A 25,766-nucleotide genomic window follows, 5' to 3' on the forward strand; every position below is an offset into this window, starting at 1 on the left:
CTGTGGCCAGTGCTGAGTTTTCCAAATTTGCTGACATATTGAGTGCAGCACTTTCACAGCATCATCTTTCAGGATTTGAAATAGCTCAACTGGAATTCCATCACCTCCACTAGCTTTGTTCGTAGTAATGCTTCTTAATGCCCTCTTGACTTCACATTCCGAGATGTTTGGCTCTAGGTGATTGATCAGACCATCGTGATTATCTGGGTCGTGAAGATCTTTTTGTATAGTTCTTCTGTGTATTCTTTCTCCTCTTCTTAATGTCTTCTTTGCACACTGTAGACATTTAGAAAAATCAGGTTAGCAGAAAGAAGCAAATAAAAGCCATTTGCTCAGATATATACTTCATAACCATTTTGGTGACTAACCTGGGTTTTTCTAGGCAGGTTGATAGATTCAACTCTATAAACCCAAGGAACATGTTGCAATATAAGTAACAAGCATTAGTATTACTAATGTATAAAAAGCATTTAGAAATCACTGAAGTGACAAACCTCTATAGAAGATGGACAAGGAAATGGGAAGAAATACAAGTAGTCAATCAGTATATACAAAAAGTCCTCACATAAAGGTGGTTGTTTAAAACAAGACAGCAGGACCCAAATGGAGTCCCTTATGCTAAACAAGCTCCACATCACCAAACTGAGAATTACTGTTTCAGCTCTCAAGAAATGGTATCTTAAACCAGTCAATTAGGAATCGCCTAATTGGCACCCCACTCCAGTACTCTTGCCTGGAAAATCCCATGGATGCAGGAGCTTGGTAGGCTGCGGTCCATGGGGTCGCTAAGAGAGCGACTTCACTTTCAGTTTTCATTTTCATGCATTGGAGAAGGAAATGGCAACCCACTCCAGTGTTCTTGCCTGGAGAATCTCAGGGGCGGGGGAGTCTGGTGGGCTGATGTCTATGGGATCGCACAGAGTCGGACACGACTGAATCGACTTAGCAGCAGCAATCAGCACTAGTTAGGTAATCTGCCTGATAGATCCTTGACATCCCCTAAAGGAAGATGACCTTGTTAATAACCAACCTGATTTTTGTTTTGAGGTATAACTTGTTCTCACTCCCTTTTGCCTATAAAAATCTTTCATTTTTGTACAGCTCCTTTGATCACCTTTCTAGCTAAGATTGGATGCTCCCCTATTCATGAATTATTAAATAAAGTAATAAGATCTTTAAAATTTACCAAGTTGAATTTTTTTAACAGTTCAAAAGGTACAAACTTCCATTTTTAAAATAAATAAATCCTGGACTTCCCTGTTGGTACAGTGGATAAGAATCTGCCTGCCAGTGAGAGGACATGGGTTCTACTCCTGGTCCTGGAAGAATCCGGCCTGGAGCCTGTGCTCTGCAACAAGAGAAGCCACTGCAGTGAGAAGCCTGCACTCCACAATGAAGCATAGCCTCCACTCGCTGCAGCTAGAGAAAGCCTGCACACAGCAACAAGACCCAGTGCAGTCAAAAATCAATAAAATAAGTCCTGGGAATGTAATGTACAGCATGTAGTTATAGTTAGTAATACTGTATTGTTTTTTTATTTATGGCTGAGCTGTAAGGCTTGTGGGATCTTAGTGCCCTGACCAGGGATTGAACACAGGCCCTTGGCCACAAAGGTGAGTCCTAAGAGTTGGATTGCTAGGGAATTCCCAAGAATTGCTAAGAGAGTTAATTTAAAAAATTCTCATCACAAGGAAAAAAAAATGCAGCTGTGTGGTGATGGATGTTAAATAGACTTACTCTACTGATCATTTACAGTACATACAAATATAGAATCATTATGTTGTATGTTTGAAACAATGTTATATTGTCAATTATATAGATTAAAAAACATTCACTCTCAAAATTTAAGAAATGCATATTAAAACAATAATATTTCTCATGTATCAGATGGCAAAGATTATAAAGAATAGTATTAGTCAGTGTTAGTAAAGTATCATGGAAATAAATGCCTACAGCTTTTCTGTTGGGTAATTTGGAAGTCATGTGCTTAATAGTGCTTTTTATCCACTTACCACCCTTATATTACTTTTTCCCTTACACAGACCATTCTCTGCAACTCCTGCAGGCACACGTAACAGAATGTATAGTTTATTTCTAGATTTGCTTTTCTTTGAGTTGTGAAAGCATCTCTGAATTTGCTTTTTAGAAAATTAATTCCTTTAGGAAAAGAAATACCTTACATCTTTTCTAGAACAAAGAATACCTCCTGACTTCAGGTAAATGATGGGTAGATATTAAAGTAGTCTAGACCAGTGATTCTCAACCAGATGGCACTACTTTGAAAGGGGTATTTCAATTGTCCCAATTATGGAAGAGGAAGAATGGCCCAGGCCAGACAGGCACCAGGAATACAAAATGTCTTGCCATGCAAGGGACACTCATGTAGGTGAAAAACCTACCTTTTTGTTATTGTCTGAGCCTGAAATCTAAAAATTATACATTGAAATGCATGTATTATAACTTATTTTCCTTTTATTTTTGTCCTAAATTATGGTTAAGTCATTGATTTTAAGTTGAGATATAATTCACATACTATTGAAGTTCATATTCTTTTAAAGTTACAATTCAGTGGGTTTAGTATATTCACAAAGTTGTACAATGATAGCCACTAATTCTAGAATGCTTTCATCGTCCCCAAAAGAAACCCACTCATAGTCATTCCTCATTCCCTACTCCTCTAGTTCATCTACTTTCTGTCTCTATGTTTCTACCTGTTTTGTACATTTCATATAAACAGGATTGTGCAATATCTGGCGTTTTGTGGTTGTCTTCTTTCACTTAGCATTCTTTTAAGGCTCATCTATGTTGCAGCATGTATTGGTAACTCATTCTTTTTTTTTTTAATTTATTTATTTTTAATTGAAGGATAATTGCTTTACAGTGTTGTGTTGGTTTCTGCCAAACATTGAATGAATCAGCCATCAGATCAGATCAGATCAGTCGCTCAGTTGTGTCCGACTCTTTGCGACCCCAGGAATTGCAGCATGCCAGGCCTCCCTGTCCATCACCAACTCCCGGAGTTCACTGAGACCCACGTCCATGGAGTCAGTGATGCCATCCAGCCATCTCATCCTCTGTCGTCCTCTTCTCCTCCTGCCCCCAATCCCTCCCAGCATCAGAGTATTTTCCAATGAGTCAACTCTTCGCATGAGGTGGCCAAAGTCCTGGAGTTTCAGCTTTAGCATCATTCCTTCCAAAGAAATCCCAGGGCTGATCTCCTTCAGAATGGACTGGTTGGATCAGCCATAGGTATACATATGTTTGGGGCTTCCCTGATGGCTCAGATGGTAAAGAATCTGCCTGTAATGCGGGAGACCTGTGTTTGATCCCTGGGTTGGGAAGATCCCCTGGAGGAGGGCATGGCAACCCACTCCATTATTCTTGCCTGGAGAATCCCATAGACAGACTGGTGGGCTACAGTCCATGGGGTCACAATGAGTTGGATACAACTGAGTGACTAAGCACAGCACAGCATGCATACATCCCCTCCCTTTTGAACCTCCCTCCCACCTCTCTCCCCATCCCACCCTTCTAGGTTATTACAGAGCCCAGGTTTGAGTTCTGTGAGTCATACAGCAAATTCCTATTGGCTATTTATTTAACCTATGGTAACGTATGCTTCCATGTTACTCTCTATATACATCCCACCCTCTCCTTCCTCTCCCGTGACCGGGTCCATAAGTCCGTTCTCTATGTCTGAGTCTCCATTGCTTCATTTATTTTTATTTATTTTGCTGCACAGGATCTTCAATCTTTGTGGCATGCGGGGTCTTTTGTGGTGACATATGGACTCTTAATTGCAGCATGTGGGATCTAGTTTCCCAACCAGGGATTGAACCAAGGGTCCCTGCGTTGGGAACCCAGAGTCTTAGCCACTGGACCAGCAGGGAAGTCCTGTAACTCATTCTTTTTTATTGGTGAATAATACATTGATTTTTGGAAATTATTTGGGCAGGAAGTTATATTATCTATGAACTTTATTTCAGGCTAGGAGTTTACAAAATATTTGTTATAGAAAGGAACATTGAATAAGAGGCACTAAGCTAGCTGGAAACACAAGACCATGTGTGTAAAAAGGTAGTTAACAACTTAAGCAGACATATTATCAAGGTAGAGTCAAATTTTCGGGGACGAAAGATACACAGGTAAGGATTAGGCAGAGATCAGATTTGAGTGATAGATCCTATTCAGTTAAAGGACTGGCAAAGCCTGGAGGGCGAAACAGCCACCCAAAACTTAAACCGCCACCGGCATAGCATGCTACTCCATCTAAAGTAATCTTCACCGAGTAATTTCCTCTCTGAGTAGGCCCTGGGGTTGAAGAGGGAAATCAGCAGAAGCAAAATGAGGGGTCTGCAACCTAATGAATTGATAGCTCCGCACTGGCAAAGTAAGGGTTGTGTTTTGCAGAGCTTGTTATTGTTGTTCAGTCGCTACGACCTGTCCGACTCTCTGTGATCCCATGGACTGCAGCACGCCAGGCTTCTCTGTCCATCACTATCTCCCTGAGTTTGCTCAAACTCATGTCCATTGAGTCAGTGATGCCATCCAGCCATCTCATACTCTGTCGTCCCCTTCTCTTGCCCTCAAGTTTTCCCAGCATTAGGGTCTTTTTTTTTTTAAAGAATGTAGAATATTTTATTAACAATTTTTATATTGATTACATTTTGAAATGGTAATACCTTGGGTATATTTTGTTAAATAAAAAGGGTCTTTTACAATGAGTCAGCTCTTCGCATCAGGTGCAGAGCGGGGAGCTGCCAACAGCGACCTCTGCTGGCACTGCGCCGCCACTTCCCTCTCGCGCGTTCGTCCAGCAGTTTAGGCCCGTCTCGGCTGCCGTAGCGCGGTCGCGCTCAGCTGTCGGTGGTCTCTGCTAACCATGGCGGCCGAACTTGAGGGTTCCAAGTGCCTGAGTGGGCTGTTGAGCGGCCTGGCTCAGGATACTTTCTACGGGCACCCGGGCATCACCGAGGAGCTGCTGCGAAGCCAGCTGTATCCGGAGGTGTCACTTGAGGAGTTCCGCCCCTTTCTGGCGAAGATGAAGGGGATTCTTAAGGTACCGCTTCTCTCCGCAGCCTTCGGTGCGGAGCCGAGTCTCTTCCCCGCCGTCCTCCGACTGGTCCCCTCCGAAGCCGAAAGGCTTCCCTCCTCAGACCTCCACTCCAGGGGCTCCATGTTATGCTTCATCAGGTCCCCGGCGCTCGCTCTGTCGCCTCTTCTCACTTTCTGAGGGCTCCCGGCAGCAGTGCTGACGGTTACCCACCGAAGACTCGGGTTTTGTCTCCAGGCACTTCTCTGTTGTGTAGGTCACGATTTCGAGTTGCCTCTGCAGATCTCTGCGCTCCATACTTTTTAATATTAAGAGCGATCAAGCCAGCAGTTTTCCTGGGCCGTTGAAGTGTTCAAGAGTGTTAGTGCTCAGGTGTTTGCCGGGATAAGGGGTGGATTAGCCCGAGGGAACCCCTGTCAAGCAGTATACTGTACGGTTAAGAAAGCACGTTCATCAGCTTGAAGTCAAAGCGTAGCTCAGCCTTTCCCAGTAGAAATGCAATGCGAGCCAAACGTAACAACTTTAAAATTTCTAGTAGCCGCACTAAAAAAAAGTAAAAAGAAAAACGTGAAACTTATTTTAATATTTAACCCAATATATCCAAAGTATTTTTTCCCATGTAATCAATATACAAAATATTAATGAAATGTTTTATATTAGTTTTTTCATTAAGTCTTTGAAATCTGGTGTATATTTTGCATTTAAAGCACATGTCAAATTGGACTAGTCACTACTGCAAGTGCTCAACAGTCCTACGTGGCTAATGGCTACCTTATTGGACCATACTGGATTAGACTAGGAACTAGCAATAGGACGGAATCTAGTAATGAAGTATACTCAAGAGATAATGTGTAGAAATATATTTTTTGGGGGGCTTTCTATGTGTTAGGAATTCTTTTAGACATTTTCTGTTTTGTTTAATTTGTTTCTTGCAAAAACCTTATGTGGTAGGTACACCCCCATTTTAAAGATTGGGAAACAGGCTCTGGGAGTCTAAGCATTTAGCCTCATGGTTACACTGATTAAAATCAGTGTTGAAATTTTATCTGTTATCCTTTTGCACTTGCTGTGTTTCAGAACTGCTTATGATACCTTAAAGGGCAGTTGTGTTTCTTTTTTTAAAAACTGCTTTTGCTTATAGGATTTGAATCTGGAAAAAGAAAACCAAAGCAATTATTGAAAAGAAAGTAAATGGATTGTCTTATTGAAATGTAAGGAGTAATATATGTGATTCTGGACATTTTAAGTAATTTTAGTTATGATGAGTCACTAGTGAAAGTCTTCTGTTTCTATCAAATGTTACTCTTAAAGTGATAAGAAAAGATTTCTTAGAGAATTTGACATCTTACCTGAATTTCTGGTGTTTTGCTAGGCCCATAAGGGAATGAGGATAAGGGACTGAAGGCCGAAAAGTAAGAACAGCACAATGTTTTAGAATCTCTAAATATTGGGGGATATTTTGAATCTTTTGTTATGACAAAAATTGAAGTATACTGAGAAAGAATATTATGGAAACTGTCCTTTATTTTCTTTAAAATACATTGCTGTGTAATATCTAGATCTTGCTCTCACTGTTCTCAGTCCGCTGCCTGAGGCTGGATTGAGTAGCAGGACTCTTGGTATTGGGAGTAGAACTGAAGATTTGCCTGTGCTTCACAGCTCTGCACAGATAATTGGTTTGAGGTAGGAAGGGAAAAAGCCTTTGATTGGTTGACTTAGGGCTGAAACTATGGGCTCAGGGTAACATCAAGTTCCAGTCTTCATTTACCTTGTAAGCACCACTGAGGGATAAACATCTCTAATTCTTATGAAAATGTAAAAAGTAAATATGAATTTAAACAAAAAGGTTTCGAGCAGAGATAGAATGTCCATCTGCAATAGAAGAGAACATACACAAATAAACATTATACAAGGATACATAGTATTTGGAAATAGAGGTCTGAGTGGTCTACTATGGACAGAAAAGAGATATTAGCTGTTTCTGGCAAATTTCTTGGAGATGCCATTTTTGTTGCTCTTGAAGAAAGTATAGAGTATTTTAGATTAAAATGAAGGGCAGCCATATAGGGCATGTAGGCTGAGAAAATAGCAGAGGTGGAGCAGGAAAATGGAGAGCAAATTCAAGAAATGGTGAACAGTCTGATTTGACCAATGCATGGCCATACCCAGTTTGGAGTACTGGTTGAGGAGGCAAGAAAAAAGTGAAACTACTTTTTATTCCTTTATTCCTACTAACTTTTTCCTGCTTTTTAGCAGCTTATACTTTTTTCCCCTTCAATTAAAAAAATTTTGGTAAAATACACAAAACATAAAATTTATCATCTTAACCATTTCAAAGTATACAGTTCATTGGTATTAAATACATTGATAATTTGTACATCCATCACAACCATCTGTATCTATAACTCTTCACCTTGTAGAACTGAAACCCTTACCCATTAAACAGTAACTCCGTATAAATCACATCTCACTCCCTGACCAGCGCCCTCCATTTTACTTTGTGTCTTTATGATTTTGATTACTCTAAGTGTCACATATAAGTGGAGTCATACAGTATTTGACTTTTTTTGTGACTGGATTATTTCATTCCAGCATGCTCTCTTTCAAGTTCATCCATTTTATGGTGTGTGTCAGAAATTCCTTCCTTTCAAAGACTAAATAATAGTCCATTGTATGTATCAGGATGCACCACATTTTGCTTATCCATTCATCTGTCAGTGAACACTTAGGTTGCTTCCTTGCTTTAGCTGTTGTTAATAGTGATGCTATGAATATGGGTGTGCTAATACCTCTTTGAGACCCTGCTTTCATTTCTTCTGGGTATATACCCAGAAGTGGAATTGCTGGATCATATGGTAATTCTATTTTTAATTTTTTGAGAAACTGCCATCCTGTTTTCAACAGCAGCTGTGTCATTTTACATTCCTACCAACAGTGTACAAGAATTCCAATTTCTTCACATCCTTATCAGCACTTGTTATTTTCTGTGTGTGTCTGTATGTATATTTTGACGGTAGCCATACTAATGACTATGAAGTGGGCAGGGTATACGTTTTTACATAATGATGACTGCACAAGTCAGAACAGTTTTTTCTTCTGTCTATGGAGTCTCAACAATCTTGAATTCAACATTCAAGGCTAGAATGAAACATGCAGGCTAGAAGAAAAGCAGTGAGGAAAAATACTAAAGAAAAAAAATGTAGGAATCTAAACAGAGGGGAAAAAAACTAAGGATAAAAATGAAGTAGTGTCATACCTTTCAGTGATCTATAGAGCATCAAGTTCTATAAAGAGAGTGAAAATGAAGAGGGACAACAGAGGTAGGAGGAAAGGAAGGAAGGGATGTGTAACTCCCACCAGGGAATAGGCAGTGGGTATATGTTAATAGTCTCCTTGTTGCCAGCTGCCTGCCTTCATTTATTCATAGGCTGTGTTTCAAGTTCAGCTGCTTCCTGAGCTGTAGCCTTTCCCTCTAACCTTCACATTCTGTGCCCAGGTGTAGTGTACTGATTGCTCACATTTGTACTGGTCCCTGTTTTCCACTTGAACTGGAGCTTTTCTACCCTACTTGGCTGGGACATGAACCCTCTGTAGCTTTGTTTGTTGATAACAGAAGGGCAAACCCTTCATCAGTGTGTGGATACATGAAGCTGACTATCCACTTACTTTAGTTTTATTTTTTGGTATCTCCTGAGAAGCAGTGAAATCAGTGATTTGAGTTTGGTGTATTTAGTTAGGGAAATGACATCCTATATAAATAGGATGCCATTTTTATCTAATTTTTTTTGCTCATATTTATAATTTCAACTTCTCATAGATATGTGTTTGCTTAATCTCGGTTTCTTGCTTCTGCTGTTAACCTCGCAGGGATGCTCCTCAATTCTAGTTTACTAGAATTCTGAAGAAAGATCTTAACTACGAAGCTGGATCACAGTTTGTACGCTTATGTTCTGTATTCACTACTGCCCTCTGTTGGTGATATTATATTTCCTCACTGAAACTTCATATTAAACAAAAATTTTTAATGAAAATTCTATTGAGTTTTGTTTCGTCTGTTGTTGATATAGGGCTTCCCCAGTGGTTTAGCGGTAAAGAATCTGCCTGTGGTGCAGGAGGTGCAGTTGACACAGGTTCAGTCTCTGGGTCAGGAAGATCCCCTGGAGGAGGACATGGCAGCCGATTCTAGTATTCTTGCCAGGAAAATCCTATGGTCAGAAGAGCTTCTCAGGCTACAGTTGTGGGGTTGCAAAGAGTTGGATGCAGCTGAGCGTGCGTGCACACATGCATGCACACACACACACACACACACACACACACACATTGTTGATATAATTCTTTGTTCACATTGTCAATCAAAAGTTAATTTTGCCATTTCTCTTTTTTGCTATCATTTTTTTTTAATTGAAGTATAGTTGATTTACAATTATTAGTTTCAGGTGTATAGCATAGTGGTTGAATATTTTTATAGATTATACTCCATTTAAAGTTATTAGAAAATAATGGCTATATTTTCCTGGGCTGTACAATCTATCCTATTGCTTATTTTATTTATTGCTTATAAGATCCAGTCTCTATGGTGGCTCAGATGGTAAAAGCAACTGCCTGCAGTGTGGGAGACCTGGGTTTGATCCCTGGGTCAGGAAGATCCCCTGGAGAAGGAAATGGCACCCCACTCCAGTACTCTGGCCTGGAAAACTCCATGGATGGAGGAGCCTGGTGGGCTACAGTCCATGGGCTTGCCAAGAGTAGGACATGACTGAGTGACTTCACTTTCACTTTTCATCTTCTCTATAATTTGTATTAAAAATATGTTTAAATTCTGTTTAGAAATCTATAAATACATGCAGCAGTTTATGGTCTGGCTTTCCTGTTCCACTTTTGTCTCCTACAGTCTGCCTCCTACCTCCTACAGCACAGCTACCAGTGAACCTCGTTTTCTCCCCAACTTTATTGAGATATGTCAAATAAACCAGTGATCTTTTTAAAACATACATCATACCTACTAACTGCCCTGCTTTCAACCCTGTCATATTCATGAGCTTAAAATAAGATCCCGTCCTTTTTACCATAGCCTATAGTTTCCTGTGATCTCACCGTTACCAGTTTCTCTGATCTCATTGTCTTATTCCAGCCCCACTAACCTTGTCTTTAAACCTGTTAGGTGCTTTCTGAATCTGTTCAGGACCTTTGCAGGTAGTTGTCCATATGCCTGCAGTGCTTTCCCCCAAGATGTTCATTTGGATTGTTTATTTACTTCATTCATTCTCTAGCTAAAAGTGATTTCCTAGGAGGTCTTCCCTGATCCATGCAAACAGCCTCACCCTCCCTCCCCGACTCTTTTTGCCTTGCTTTACTTATTTTCATACCTGTTACTAACTGAAATTATGTATACCCTATTGGAATGCAAGCATTAAGAGGGCAGCACTTTATTATTACTTTTTCCCTTTTTTTTAATCACTAACACCTGAAACTGTTTTGGGCACATGGTATGCATATAATAAAAATCTGTAGAATATGTGAATGGATGGATACTACTTAAGTGTGGAGATTGCCATTAAAAAAGTAATCACAGAGAGAAAACCTATATTATTTCTGTATGGGAAGAGCTGGAAGGAATCACACTGTGGAAGGTTATAATCAGGGGTCAGCAAACTATGACCCCTGGGACAAATCTGGCCTGCAGCCCATTTTTATAAATAAATTTTTACTGGAACATGGCCATGTACTCATTCATTTACATCTTGTCTGTAACAGCTTTCACCACTGTAATAATAGAGTTGAGTAGTTGTAACAGAGATCTTGTGGCCTTCAAAGCCTAAGATATATACTACCTGAATCTTTACAGAAGAAGTTTGGTGATTCCTTTCTTAGAATTTGTTCCTAAATTCATGTGTAATACTTGGAAACAATCTTGTATAAATTATACGTTGGTTGCTGCTGCTGATTTAGTTGCTAAATCATGTACGACTCTTTGCGACCCTGTGAACTGTAGCCTACCGGGCTCCTCTGTCCATGGATTTCCCAGGCAAGAATACTGGAGTGGGTTACCATTTCCTTCTCCAGAGGATCTTCCTGACTCAGGGATCAAACCTCTGTCTCCTGCTTGGCAGGTGGATTCTTACACCACTGAGTTGCCAGGAAAGCCCTATTTATTGGTTACTTGATAGAAATCTAAAATAGAAATATTTAAGAAATAGTTATCATTTGGTCTTATGAACTCTTGAGGAATTTCACTAATGTTTTCTTTAGGTCATGAAGCTTGTGGTAAATGAGAAATAAGCTTTAATAATTCTGTAGTACTGCATGTGTTCTTGGTAAGACATAATTTGAATTTGGATTTTTTTCATAGTAAGAGGATGTAAAATTTATGTTTATTAATATAAAATGTATAAAATTAATGTTGTAAGCTTAAGAGTCAAGTTATACCATCAATGTATGAAAACTGGTTTACATTTATATGAGAAAATAACATCAGTAACGTATTAAGATTTAAAGTAGCAAAAGATGAAGAAATATTTATATCTATAAAAACCTGCTTTTGTCTCCACTCCTGAAGCTATGAAAATTTGTAATTTTTTGAGAACTAGATTGACCGGAAAGGAAGACCTGTGGTAATATAGTTTTCGTGTGTCTTATAACAACAGAGATAGGTCTTCCGAAGGATGCTGCATTTAGTTAATTTTCAGTTTTGCAAACATTTAGCTACCTATATGCTTTCCCTTAATACTTTTTATTGTAAATATTATTTAACTTTACAGAAAATATAGAAATCAGATGTGTAAAAACACACAAGTATCATCTGTTGACATCAGTTCAGTTCAGTTGCTGAGTCGTGTCCGACTCTTTGCGACCCCATAGACTGCAGCACACCAGGCCTCGCTGTCCATCACCAACTCCCAGAGTTTACCCAAACTCATGTCCATTGGGTCGGTGATGCCATCGACCATCTCATCCTCTGTCGTCCCCTTCTCCTGCCCTCAATCTTTCCCAGCGTCAGAGTCTTTTCAAATGAGTCACCTCTTTGCATCAGGTGGCCAAAGTATTGGAGTTTCAGCTTCAGCATCAGTCCTTCCAATGAACACTCAGAACTGATCTCCTTTAGGATGGACTGATTGGATCTCCTTGCAGTCCAAGGGACTCTCAAGAGTCTTTTCCAGTACCACAATTCAGAAGCATCAATTCTGTGCTCAGCTTTCTTTATAGTTCAGCTCTCACATTCATACATTACTACTGGAAAAACCAAAGCCTTCACTAGACGGACCTTTGTTGGCAAAGTAATGTCTCTGCTTTTTAATATGCTGTCTAGGTTGGTCATAATTTTCCTTCCAAGGAGTAAGCATCTTTTAATTTTATGGCTGCAGTCACCATCTGCAGTGGTTTTGGAGCCCCCAAAAATAAAGTCTGACACTGTTTCCACTGTTTCCCCATCTATTTCCCATAAAGTGATAGGACTGGATGCCATGAATTTAGTTTTCTGAATGTTAAGCTTTAAGCCAACTTTTTCACTCTCCTCTTTCATGTTCATCAAGAGGCTTTTTAGTTCTTCTTCACTTTGTGCCATAAGGGTGGTGTCATCTGCATATCTGAGATTATTGATATTTTCTTCCGGCTGTCTTGATTTCAGCTTGTGCTTCATCCAGCTCAGCATTTCACATAATGTACTCTGCATATAAGTTAAATAAGCAGGGTGACAATATACAGCCTTGACGTACTCCTTTTCCTATTTGGAACCAGTCTGTTGTTCCACATCCAGTTCTAACTGTTGTTTCCTGACCTGCATACAGATTTCTCATGAGGTAGGACAGGTGGTCTGGTATTCCCATCTCTTTCAGAATTTTCCAGTTTGTTGTGGTCCACACAGTCAGAGGCTTTGGCATAGTCAATAAAGCAGAAGTGACGGCGGAGCCTGGTGGGCTGCTGTCTATGGGGTCGCACAGAGTCGAACAGAACTGAAGTGACTTAGCAACAGCAGCAGCAGCGGCAGATATTTTTCTGGAACTCTCTTGCTTTTTCGATAATCCAGCAGATGTTGGCAGTTTGATTTCTGGTTCCTCTGCCTTTTCTAAAACCAGCTTGAACATCTGGAAGTTCATGGTTCATGTATTGCTGAAGCCTGGCTTGAAGAATTTTGAGCATTACTTTACTAGTGTGTGAGATGAGTGCAATTGTGCAGTAGTTTGAGCATTCTTTCTTATTGCTGTCCTTAGGGATTGGAATGAAAACTGGGCTTTTCCAGTCCTGTGGCCACTGCTGAGTTTTCCAAATTTGCTGGCATATTGAGTGCAGCACTTTCACAGCATCATCTCTTAGGATTTGAAATAGCTCAACTGGAATTCCATCACCTCCACTAGCTTTGTTCGTAGGATTATGAAATAATTATAGTAAACCAAGGGAAATTTAGCAATGCTTGTTTGTAAGCTCTTTTTTTAGCATTCCTTTGTTTTTGGAGACAAAGAATGGATGTTTCATTCCTCTAGGTATAGTGAGGGCACCTCTCACATGAGGATTTTATGACCTGTTTTAGAGGAGAAGGATTGGTGGGGAGGGCAGGGCGACCTTCCTGCTCTTTATTTCTTAGATTCCTTAAATTTATGATAGTTAATATGCCAGGGTGCCATAATTTGGGGTAGCATGTCCCCATCACCACCAGCCTCTCTCTCTCTCTTTTTTTAAAATACAAGGCGGTGAGCATACAGTACATAATTTCTGCATTTGACTTTTAAAAAATTTCTTTTTTTTTTTTTAATACTATTCTCGAGTATTAGGAATTTAGTGCATTTGTACTCAGCAGTGGAGAGAGTTTTTTTGCAGAAGCTTTTGAAGAACATTATATAGCTGTCTTGTTTTGGGGTATGATGTAAATTGAAGAGGTTAAATTTCTATAAAGGGATACCCTGTTTAATCTTTTTAATACTCCAGTAGTTTGATGTTTTGCATACTGTGGTGTGTGTGTTTACTTTTATTATTGGTATATGTTGCTGTTATTATTTATTTTAAAAAATTTAATCCTAGTCCTCTGTCATTTTAGCTAACTTGTGTTTGTATGGCAGATTCCTTTATTTATTTTTTATTTTTTTGGCCATGCCATGCAACTTATGGGATCCTAATTCCCTCACCAGGGATTGAACCTGGACCCTTTCAGCAGTGAAAGCACAGAGTCCCAACCACTGGACTGCCAGGGAATTCCTTGGTATATATTATTTTAAAAGCACAATTTGATTCTAGTTTTGTTGAAAGTATTTATAGTAAAAGCAGAGGCTTAAAAGTGAATTTGATATCAAGTTTATAAAACAACTCAAGTTACTGCTCATTAGTGATTTTGTTGTTGTCAAATAATGGTTTTACCAGCTTCACTTTTGAAATTTATCTTGTGGCGTATATGCAGTACTGGATTCTTATGAAAAAGCCCATTGTGAAAATCCATCATGCTTTTGAATGTTGAGTTTTGTTGTCTCTGCAGTACAGTTTTTGGATTTATTATATAATGTAGAAAGATTTTACTATGTAAGATATTTTAAAATCTGTTACTGGCCTCTCTTTTCAAATAAAGAAAAGTACGTAAAGCAGTATCTTTTTGATACTTAACTCACTTTCAGAATGAACTTCACCCATATATGTTTTGAACAACAAATAATAGGTAATAAGTTAAATTAAGTATAAAAAATGGATGCAAAATATCTGATCTTAAAATGTTTAGATCAAGAGACATGAGTAGGAGAGACTGAATGCATTTGACTTATTCTGTCATATTTTCAGGATTCAGTTGTCTTCTGTCTTAACTATAAGCAGTGATTCTCTTTTTCTACTTTAGGTGGCGGTAGAATATTGGCTTGCTAATACACTGATAAAATAGGTTGGAAGCAACGTAACATTTAAAATGTTCTTCTTAAATTGTTCTTAGTTTAGAAAACAAAGTTGCCTACTCAATAATAAGAATTTGTTATCCAAAAGAGGTCTAAATATTTGGTTAGATATTTTGAATTTAGAAATATCATTTTCTGGAAAATGTAAAGCTCTGTAAACATTCCTTTTGCTACAGTTCTCTAGGTTTTGTGTAAATAAATTTTGCTAATTTCATTGATGATTTTTGAGAATTTTTTAAAATTTAATTTTATTTTTATGTTTTTAATTGAGGTATAGTTGATGTACCATATTATATAAGTTATAGGTGTACAAGATAGTAATTCACAATTTTTAAAGGTTATACTCCTTCTATAGTTACTATAAAATATTGGCTATATTCCCTGTGCTGTACAATATATCCTCGTAGCTAGTTTCTTTTATACATAATGGTTTGTACCTCTTAATCTCTTACCCCATCTTGCCCTTTCCTGACTTTGGAAATTCAGATGATAACTCATGAGATGTATTCCTGCCTCTCTGAAGGACTGGCAAACAACTGTTTGATGTTAGGTTTTTATGTCAGTGGACATCATATGATAAAGCAGCAATTGCATATTACCAAGTAGAGTTTGCAAAATATGTGAGTAGACTCAAGTGACCTGTAATGAGGTGTTCTGTAAGCTTTTTTCTTTCTTTCTTAGTTTGGAGTAAAATCCATATTAATTGAAGACCTATTTTTGGTTCTTTTCTCAGAGCAAGTTTCTAGGTCTCCTTTTCTCAAAGCAAGTTTCCAGGTCTGAAAACTTGACTTGGATTGAAGGAGTTCCTGGGTAAGAATATGTATTTTTTAATTTTTTAATTTTAATTTTGGTTATGCTGGATCTTCACTGCTGCATGCGGGCTTTTGCTAGTTAGAGTGAGTGGAGGCTGCTGTCTCGTTGGGGAGCGCAGGTTTTCACTGTGATGGCTTCTCTTGTTGGAGCACAGGCTCTAGGCATGCAGGTTTTAGTGGTTGCAGCACGCGGGCTCAGTCGTTGCGGTGTGTCGGCTTTAGTTGCTCCTTGGCATGTGGGATCTTCCCTAACCAGGGATCAAACCTGTGTCCCCCTGTGGCTGATTCATGTTGAGGGTTGACAGAAAACAACAAAATTCTGTAAAGCAATTATCCTTCAATTAAAAAATAAATAAATTAATTAAAAAAAAAACCCAAACAAAAACCTGTGTCCCCTGCATTGTCAGGCAGATTCTTATCCACTCTACCACCAGGGAAGTCCAGTAGGAATATTTTTAAAGAGAATTTCTATCTTTGATTTACCTATCAAGTGCAGTCAGTCTTGTTTATTCATGGCTTCTGCATCAGAGGATACAGAGGGACAACTATACTGTGCCATTTCATTTAAGAGACTTGAGCATCGGTGACCTGTGGGCACCAAGGGATAGCTGTTTTTACCAAGTCTCTAATATGTTATATGGGCTTCCCTGGTGGCTCAGTGGTAAAGAATCTACCTGTTAATGCAAGAGACATGGTTTCAGTCCCTGGATCAGGAAGATCCCCTGGACAAGGAAATGGCAACCACTCCAGTATTCTTGCTTGGAAAATTCCATGGACAGAGGAGGCTACCATCCATGAGGTCACAAAAAGAGTCAGACATCACTTAGCAACTAAACTAAAAATATGCTGTGTACCCTGTTCTGTTTATAGAAGTGATTATCAGAGCCCATGCCTTGAAGAATCCTGTATTACATGGTAAATGTCATAAGAAAGGCATAAATGATATGTTCTGCTAGAATGGATCCTTATTTATAATCTTTTACTGGGGTCTCCTGCATTGCAGGTGGATTCTTTACCAACTGATCTATGAGAACTACAGACATACAATAAGTCACGGGTTTTTTGGTCATAACGCACCTATGTTTTTTGGCTTTAACTTAGAATGTAGTTTTCATAAATTTCAACCTCCATTATGGTTCATCTTTAATGAAAAATTTGTTTCAACTAATTCAGTTTTTTAAAAAAAGCCATATTATAGAAATTTTGGTATGGGTTGTGTTATGTGTGCTGTATATATGATTAAATTAATATCTTTATATGCCAGTGTGAAATTATCTCTGAAAGATACTATTCTCTGTCATGACATCTGATCTCTTCCTCAGTTTTCTATAGACCTTTGTTTTCTGTCAAACCTCAGCATGAATCAGCCATAGGTATACATATATCCCCTCCTTGAACTCCCTCCCATTTCCTTCCCCATCCCACCCCTCTACGTTGATACAGAGCCCCTATTGAATTTCCTGAAACATACAGCAAATTGCTGTTAGCTATCGATTTTACTTGAACTGTGGTGTTGGAGAAGACTCTTGAGAGTCCCTTAGACTGCAAGGAGATCGAACCAGTGCATTCTGAAGGAGATCAGCCCGGGGATTTCTTTGGAAAGAATGATACTAAAGCTGAAACTCCAGTACTTTGGCCACCTCATGCGAAGCGTTGACTCACTGGAAAAGACTCTGATGCTGGGAGGGATTGGGGGCAGGAGGAGAAGGGGACGACAGAGGATGAGATGGCTGGATGGCATCACTGACTCGATGGAAGTGAGTCTGAGTGAACTCCGGGAGTTGGTGATGGACAGGGAGGCCTGGCATGCCGCGATTCATGGGGTTGTAAAGAGTCAGACACAACTGAGCGACTGAACTGAACTGAACTGAACTGAATGTAAGTTTCCATGTTACTCTCTCCACACTCTCTCCTCCCCTCTCCCCATGTCTGTAAGTCTGTTCTCTATGTCTGTTACTCTACTGCTGCCCTGCAAATAAATTCTTTGGTACCATCTTTCTAGATTCCATATATATGTGTTCACATATATGTGTTAGTGTATGATATTTACCGTTCTCTTTCTGACTTACTTCAACTCTGTATAATAGGCTCTAGGTTTATCCACTTTATTAGAACTGACTCAAATGTGTTCCTTTTTATGTCTGAGTAGTATTCCATTGTGTATATGTACCACAACTTCTTTATCTGTTCATCTGTCTGTGGACATCAGGTTGCTTCTGTGTGTCTGAAGTGAAGTGAAGTCACTCAGTTGTGTCCGACTGTGACCCTGTGGACTGTAGCCTGCTGGGCTCCTCTGTCCATGGGATTCTCTAGGCAAGAATACTGGAGTGGGTTACCACTTCCTTCTCCAGGGCATCTTCCCGACCCAGGGATTGAACCCAGGTCTCCCACATTGGAGGCAGACGCTTTAACCTCTGAGCCACCAGGGAAGCCCCTTGTGTCTAGTGAACATTTATTGCACACCTACTGAGTTCCAGATTAAAGATTTAATCTAAAGATCAATGCAAAGAAATAGAGGAAAACAACAGAATGGGAAAGACTAGGGATCTCTTCAAGAAAATCAGAGATACCAAAGGAACATTTATTTCATGCAAAGATGGGCTCGATAAAGGACAGAAATGGTATGGACCTAACAGAAGCAGAAGATATTAAGAAGAGATGGCAAGAATACACAGAAGAACTGTACAAAAAGGATCTTCACAACCCAGATAATCACGATGATGTGATCACTGACCTAGAGCCAGACATCCTGGAATGTGAAGTCAAGTGGGCCTTAGAAAGCATCACTATGAACAAAGCTAGTGGAGGTGATGGAATTCCAGTTGAGCTATTCCAAATCTTGAAAGATGATGCTGTGAAAGTGCTGCAGTTAATATGCCAGCAAATTTGGAAAACTCAGCAGTGGCCACAGGACTGGAAAAGGGCCGTTTTCATTCCAATCCCTAAGAAAGGCAATGCCAAAGAATGCTCAAACCACCACACAATTGCACTCATCTCACATGCTAGTAAAGTAATGCTCAAAATTCTCCAAGCCAGGCTTCAGCAATATGTGAACCATGAACTTCCTGATGTTCAAGCTGGTTTTAGAAAAGGCAGAGGAACCAGAGATCAAATTGTCAACATCCACTGGATCATGGAAAAAAAAAGAGAGTTCCAGAAAAGCATCTATTTCTGCTTTATTGACTATGCCAAAGCCTTTGACTGTGTAGATCACAATAAACTGTGGAAAATTCTGAAAGAGATGGGAATACCAGACCACCTGATCTACCTCTTGAGGAATTTGTATGCAGGTCAGGAAGCAACAGTTAGAGCTGGACATGGAACAACAGACTGGTTCCAAATAGGAAAAGGAGTATGTCAAGGCTGTATATTGTCACCCTGTTTATTTAACTTCTATGCAGAGTACATCATGAGAAATGGTGGACTGGAAGAAACACAAGCTGGAATCAAGATTGCCGGGAGAAATATCAATAACCTCAGATATGCAGATGACACCACCCTTATGGCAGAAAGTGAAGAGGAACTCCAAAGCCTCTTGATGAAGGTGAAAGAGGAGAGTGAAAAAGTTGGCTTAAAGCTCAACATTCAGAAAACAAAGATCAGGGCATCCGGTCCCATCACTTCATGGCAAATAGATGGGGAAACAGTGGAAACAGTGTCAGACTTTATTTTTCTGGGCTCCAAAATCACTGCAGATGGTGACTGCAGCCATGAAATTAAAAGACGCTTACTCCTTGGAAGGAAAGTTATGACCAATCTAGATAGCATATTCAAAAGCAGAGACATTACTTTGCCAACAAAGGTTCGTCTAGTCAAGGCTATGGTTTTTCCAGTGGTCCTGTATGGATGTGAGAGTTGGACTGTGAAGAAGGCTGAGCGCCAAAGAATTGATGCCTTTGAACTGTGGTGTTGGAGAAGACTCTTGAGAGTCCCTTGGACTGCAAGGAAATCCAACCAGTCCATTCTGAAGGAGATCAGCCCTGGGATTTCTTTGGAAGGAATGATGCTAAAGCTGAAACTCCAGTACTTTGGCCACCTCATGCGAAGAGTTGTCTCACTGGAAAAGACTCTGATGCTGGGAGGGATTGGGGGCAAGAGGAGAAGGCGACGACAGAGGATGAGATGGCTGGATGGCATCACTGACTCGATGGACATGAGTCTGAGTGAACTCCAGGAGTTGGTGATGGACAGGGAGGCCTGGCATGCTGCGATTCATGGGGTTGCAAAGAGTCAGACACAAGCGACTCATCTGATCTGATCTGATCTGAAAGATTTACTTAGCATGGTCCCACCCATCAGAGCAACACCCGTTTTACCCCACAGCCAGTCCCTCCCATCAGGAAGCTTCTATAAGCCTCTTATCCTTATCCAAGAGGGCAGACAGAATGAAAACCACAATCACAGAAAACTATCAAACTTATCACATGGATCACAACCTTGTCTAACTCAATGAAATATGAGCCATGTGGTGTAGGGCCACCCAAGGGTCATGGTGGGGAGTTCTGGCAAAACGTGGTCCCCTGGAGGAAGGCGTGGCAAACCACTTCAACATTCTTGTCTTGAGAACCCCATGAACAGTATGAAAAGGCAAAATGATAGGATACTGAAACATGAACTCCCTAGGTTGGTAGGTGCCCAAAATGCTACTTGAGAAGAGCACTGACATAGCTCCAGAAGGAATGAAGAGGCCGAGCTAAAGAAGAAATAGTGCCCAAGTATGGATGTGTTTCGTGGTGAAAGTCCAATGTTGTAAAGAACAATACTGCATAGGAACCTGGAATGTTAGGTCCATGAATCAAGGTACATTAGAAGTGGTCAAACAGGAGATGGCAAGAGTGAACATCGTCATTTTAGGAATCATTGAACTAAAATGGACTAGAAAGGGTGAACTTAATTCAAATGACCATTATATCCACTACTGTGGGCAAGAATCCCTTAGAAGAAATGGAGTAGCCCTCATAGTCAACAAAAGAGTCCGAAATGCAGTACTTGGATGCAGTCTCAAAAATGACAGAGTGATCTCTGTTCGTTTCCAAGGCAAACCATTCAGTATCACAGTGATCCAAGTCTATGCCCCAACTACTGATGCCAAAGAAACTGAAGTTGAATGGTTCTATGAAGACTACATGACCTTCTAAAACCAAAAAAAGATGTCCTTTTCATCATAGGGGATTGGAATGCAAAAGTAGGAAGTTAAGAGATACCTGGAGTAGCAGGAAAGTTTGGCCTTGGAGTACAAAATGAAGCAGGGCAAAGGCTAACAGTTTTGCCAAGAGAACACACTGGTCATAGCAAACTCTCTCTTCCAACAACACAAGAGACAGCTCTACACATGGACACCACCAGATGCTCAATACCGACATCAGATAGATTATATTCTTTGCAGCCAAAGATGGAGAAGCTCTATACAGTCAGCAAAAACAAGACCAGGAGCTGATTGTGGCTCAGATCATGAAATCCTTATTGCAAAATTCAGACTTAAATTGAAGAAAGTAGGGAAAACACTAGGCCATTCAGGTATGACCTAAATCAAATCCCTTATGATTATACAGTGGAAGTGACAAATAGATTCAAGGGATTAGATTTGATAGAGTGCCTGAGGAACTATGGATGGAGGTTCATAACGTTGTACAGGAGGCAGTGATCAAAACCATCCCCAAGAAAAAGAAATGCAAAAAGGCAAAATGGTTGTCTGAGGAGGCCTTATAAATAGCTGAGAAAAGATGTGAAAGGCAAAGGAGAAAAGGAAAGATAAACCCATCTGGATGCAGAGTTCCAAAGAATAGCAAGGAGATACAAGAAAGCCTTCCTCATTGACCAACGCAAAGAAATAGAGGAAAACAATAGAATGGGAAAGACTAGAGATCTCGTCAGGAAAATTAGAGATACCAAGGGAATATTTTACACAAAGATGGGCACAGTTAAAGACAGAAATGGTATGGAACTAACAGAAGCAGAAGATATTAAGAAGAGGTGGCAAGAATACACAGAAGAACTATACAAAAGAGATCATAATGACCCAGATAACGAAGATGGTGTGGTTACCTACCTAGAGCCAGACATCCTAGAATACAAAGTCAAGTGGGTCTTAGGAAGCATCACTAGGGACAAAGCTAGTGGAGGTGATGGAATTCCCTCTGAGTTATTTCAAATCCTAAAACAGGATGCTGTGAGAGTGCTGCAATCAATAGGCCAGCAAATTTGGAAAACTCAGCAATGGCCACAGGACTGGAAAAGATCAGTTTTCATTCCAGTCCCAAAGAAGGGCAATGTCCACAAATGTTCAAACTACCACACAGTTGCACTCATTTCACATGTTAGCAAAGTAATGCTCAAAATTCTCCAAACTAGGCTTCAACAGTACATGAACTGAGAACTTCCAAGTGTACAAGTCAGTTTTAGAAAAAGCAGAGGAACCAGAGATCAAATTGCCAAGATATGTTGGATCGTAGAAAAAGCAAGATAATTCCAGAAAAACATCTACTTCTGCTTCATTGACTACGCAAGAGCCTTTGACTGTGTGGATCACAACAAAGTGTGGAAGATTCTTCAAGAGATGGGAATACCAGACCACCTTACCTGCCTCTTGAGAAATCTGTTTGCAGTTCAAGAAGCAACAGTTAGAACTGGACATGGAACAACAGACTGATCCCAAATTGGGAAGGACTACGTCAAGGCTGTATTTAACTTATATGCAGAGTACATCATGTGAAATGCTGGGCTGGATGCAGCATAATTTGGAATCAAGATTGCCAGGAGAAATATCAATAACCTCAAATATGCAGATGACACCACCCTTATGGCAGGAAGTGAAGGGGAATTAAAGAGCCTCTTGATGAGGGTGAAAAACAAGAGAGAAAAAGTTGACTTAAAACTCAACATTCAGAAAACTAAGATTATGGCCTCTGGTCCCATCACTTCATGGCAAATGGATGGGGAAACAATGGAAATAGTGAGAGACTTTGTTTTCTTGGGCTCCAAAATCACTGCAGATCATGACTGCAGCCATGAAATTAAAAGACACTTGGTCTTTGGAAGGAAAGCTATGACAAACCTAGACAGTGTACTAAAAAGCAGAGACATTACTTTGCCAACAAAGGTCCGTCTAGTCAAAGCTGTGGTTTCTCCAGTAGTCATGTGTAAATGTGAGAGTTGGACCGTAAAGAAGGCTGAGCGCTGAAGAACTGATGCTTTTAAACTATGCTGTTGGAGAAGACTCTTGAGAGTCCCTTGGACTGCAAGGAGATCCAACCAGTCTATCCTAAAGGGAATCAGTCCTGAATATCCATTGGAAGGACTGATGCTGAAGCTGAAACTCCAGTACTTTGGCCACCTGATGCCAACAACTGACTCTTTAGAAAAGACCCTGATGCTGGGAAAGATTGACGGCAGAAAGAAAAGGGGACAACAGAGTATTAGATGGTTGGATGGCATCATTGATTCAATGGAAATGAGATTGAGCAAGCTCCAGGAGTTGGTGAAGGACTCGGAAGCCTGGCGTGCTGCAGTCCATGGGGTTGCAAAGAGTCGGACACTTTGAGTGACTGAACAGCAACAACAGCAGCTATGTTCCAGGTCCTGTGCTTGGCACTGGAAAAATGAATGAACCAAACTGTCAATTGTCCTGCCTCCCAAACCTCACATTTGGTGAGGCTGGGATATCCTGGATACAGTAAGCAAGAATATGTGCATAAAAGGATGATGGCAGAAAATGTATTCATTTTTTATGTACTGCCTCCCTTTTGCCTCTAATAATGTTTTTTGATCCTTGAAAGTCAATGACAGACACTCCCTAGGATAATGAATCTTAAGTCATTAGTATCTTTGATTTTCTTCTGCTAGATTTTACTTAAAATCAAGGTGATAGATATTAACTTTATATACATTTGATGTTTCGAACAGAATCTCCTAGTATGTTATTTTTACCATCCAGATTTGGTTGGTATATAATCAGTTTTTTGGTATAGAGATATAAAGTGACTTAATTTTTCTGTTAAGGATTCCACACCTGTACATGAGGTATATATCATACATGAGATTTACTCTTGTTTAGATCTCTTTAATTATCTGTTCCTAAAGTCAGTGGACTTCGTATGTTTTCTGGCTTTTCAGTTAGTTTCCTAGAAAGAACACTTAAATTTTATTTTAAAAAACTTGTTGAGTATTGCATACATACAGAAAGGTACATAAATCACTTGTGCAGCTTAATGAATTTTCCCAAACTGAATATACCTATATAACCAGTGCCTTGATCAAGAAGGCAAATGCTGTCATCACTCCAGAGCCCATCTTATGCTTTCTCTAGGCACCCACCTCCAAGGGAGCCACTCTCCTAACTACTAATGACACAGTTTAGTTTTTTGTTTTTTTTTTAATTTTTAAAATTTATTAAAATTTTTTTTAAAGTATAAATTTATTTAATTAGAGGCTAATTACTTTACAATATTTTATTGGTTTAGCCATACATCAGCATGAATTCACCACGGGTGTACATGTGTTCCTCATCCTGAACCTCCCTCCCACCTCCTTCCCCATACCATCCCTCTGGGTCATCCCAGTGCACCAGCCCTGAGCATCCTGTATCATGCATCAAACCTGGACTGGCGATTAGTTTCACATATGATATTATACATGTTTCAATGCCATTCTCCCAAATCATCCCAGCCTCTCCCTCTCCCACAGAGTCCAAAAGACTGTTCTATACATCTGTGTCTCTTTTGCTGTCTCATATACAGGGTTATCATTACCATCTTTCTAAATTCCATATATATGCATTAGTATACTGTATTGGTGTTTTTCTTTCTGGCTTACTTCACTCTGTATAATAGGCTCCAGTTTCATCCACCTCATTAGAACTGATTCAAATGTATTCTTTTTAATGGCTGAGTAATACTCCATTGTGTATATGTACCACAGCTTTCTTATCCATTCATCTGCTGATGGACATCTAGGTTGCTTCCATGTCCTGGCTATTATAAACAGTGTTGTGATGAACATTGGGGTACACGTGTCTCTTTCAATTCTAGTTTCCTTGGTGTGTATGCCCAGCAGTGGGATTGCTGGGTCGTATGGCAGTTCTATTTCCAGTTTATTAAGGAATCTCCACACTGTTCTCCGTAGTGGCTGTACTAGTTCGCATTCTCACCAACAGTGTAAGAGGGTTCCCTTTTCTCCATACCCTCTCCAGCATTTATTGCTTGTAGACTTTTAGATAGCAGCCATTCTGAATGGCATGAAATGCTACCTCTTTGTGGTTTTGATTTGCATTTCTCTGATAATGAGTGATGTTGAGCATCTTTTCATGTGTTTGTTAGCCATCTGTACTAATGACATAGTTTAGTTTTGCTTTTTGCGAATCTTATAGTACGTATTCTCTTGTCTGGCTTCTTTCACTCAACATGTTTATGAGATTCAGCATCATTGCATACAGTTGTAGATCATTCATTCTTATTGCTGTAGAGCAGCGGTCAGTAAACTACACCACACAGGCTAAATCTGGCCCCCTGCCTCTTTTTGTGCAGCCAGTGGGCTGAGAATAGTTTCTATGTTTTCTAATGGTTAAAAAAATTTTTGTGACACGTGAAAATTATATGAAATTCAGATTTCAGGGTCCATAATAAAGTGTATGGTTGCTTTTGCTCTACAAGGGCAGAGTTAAGTAGTTGCAGTAGAGATGGGATCGTTGGCAAAGCCTAAACTATTTATTGTCTGCCCTTTACAGGAAAAATTTACGAACTTCTGCTGAATACACCACCCACTCCAGTGTTCTTGCCTGGAGAATCCCAGGGACAGGGGAGCCTGGTGGGTTACCGTCTATGGGGTCACACAGTTGGACACGACTGAAGCAACTTAGCAGCAGCACTGAATACACCAATGTTTGAATATATCACAATATGCTTATCCATTCTACTGTTGATGGGGATTTGATAAGTTTCCAGTTTTTGACTTATAATGGATAGAGAATACTACTTCCCCCCCAAAAAAATAACCATTTTTTTCCTCATGTTTCCTCCATTGAGCAAAGAAACCTTTCTTTTT

At 39.8% G+C, this 25,766-nt stretch overlaps 1 protein-coding gene across 3 annotated transcripts in view; it reads left to right on the forward strand.

Moving 5' to 3' along the window:
- Window positions 1-4,827: 4,827 nt before the first annotated feature.
- The window catches only part of COMMD1 (copper metabolism domain containing 1), a 170,235-nt gene continuing 149,296 nt past the window's right edge, over window positions 4,828-25,766 (forward strand). The window contains exons 1-2 of one of the 3 annotated variants that reach the window (XM_061432752.1): window positions 4,976-5,059; window positions 15,650-15,726. Coding sequence is in view for 2 of the 3 variants with exons in the window: in XM_061432751.1 (XP_061288735.1) it covers window positions 4,883-5,059 (177 nt within the window). In the remaining variant the exon portion in view is untranslated. Of the gene's footprint in view, window positions 5,060-15,649; window positions 15,727-25,766 lie in introns of all 3 variants that reach the window. The other 2 variants (XM_061432751.1, XM_061432750.1) reach the window with 2 other exon arrangements.

The sequence above is a fragment of the Bos javanicus genome, chromosome 11 (assembly GCF_032452875.1).
Source record: "Bos javanicus breed banteng chromosome 11, ARS-OSU_banteng_1.0, whole genome shotgun sequence".
NCBI classification, from domain to species: domain Eukaryota; kingdom Metazoa; phylum Chordata; class Mammalia; order Artiodactyla; family Bovidae; genus Bos; species Bos javanicus.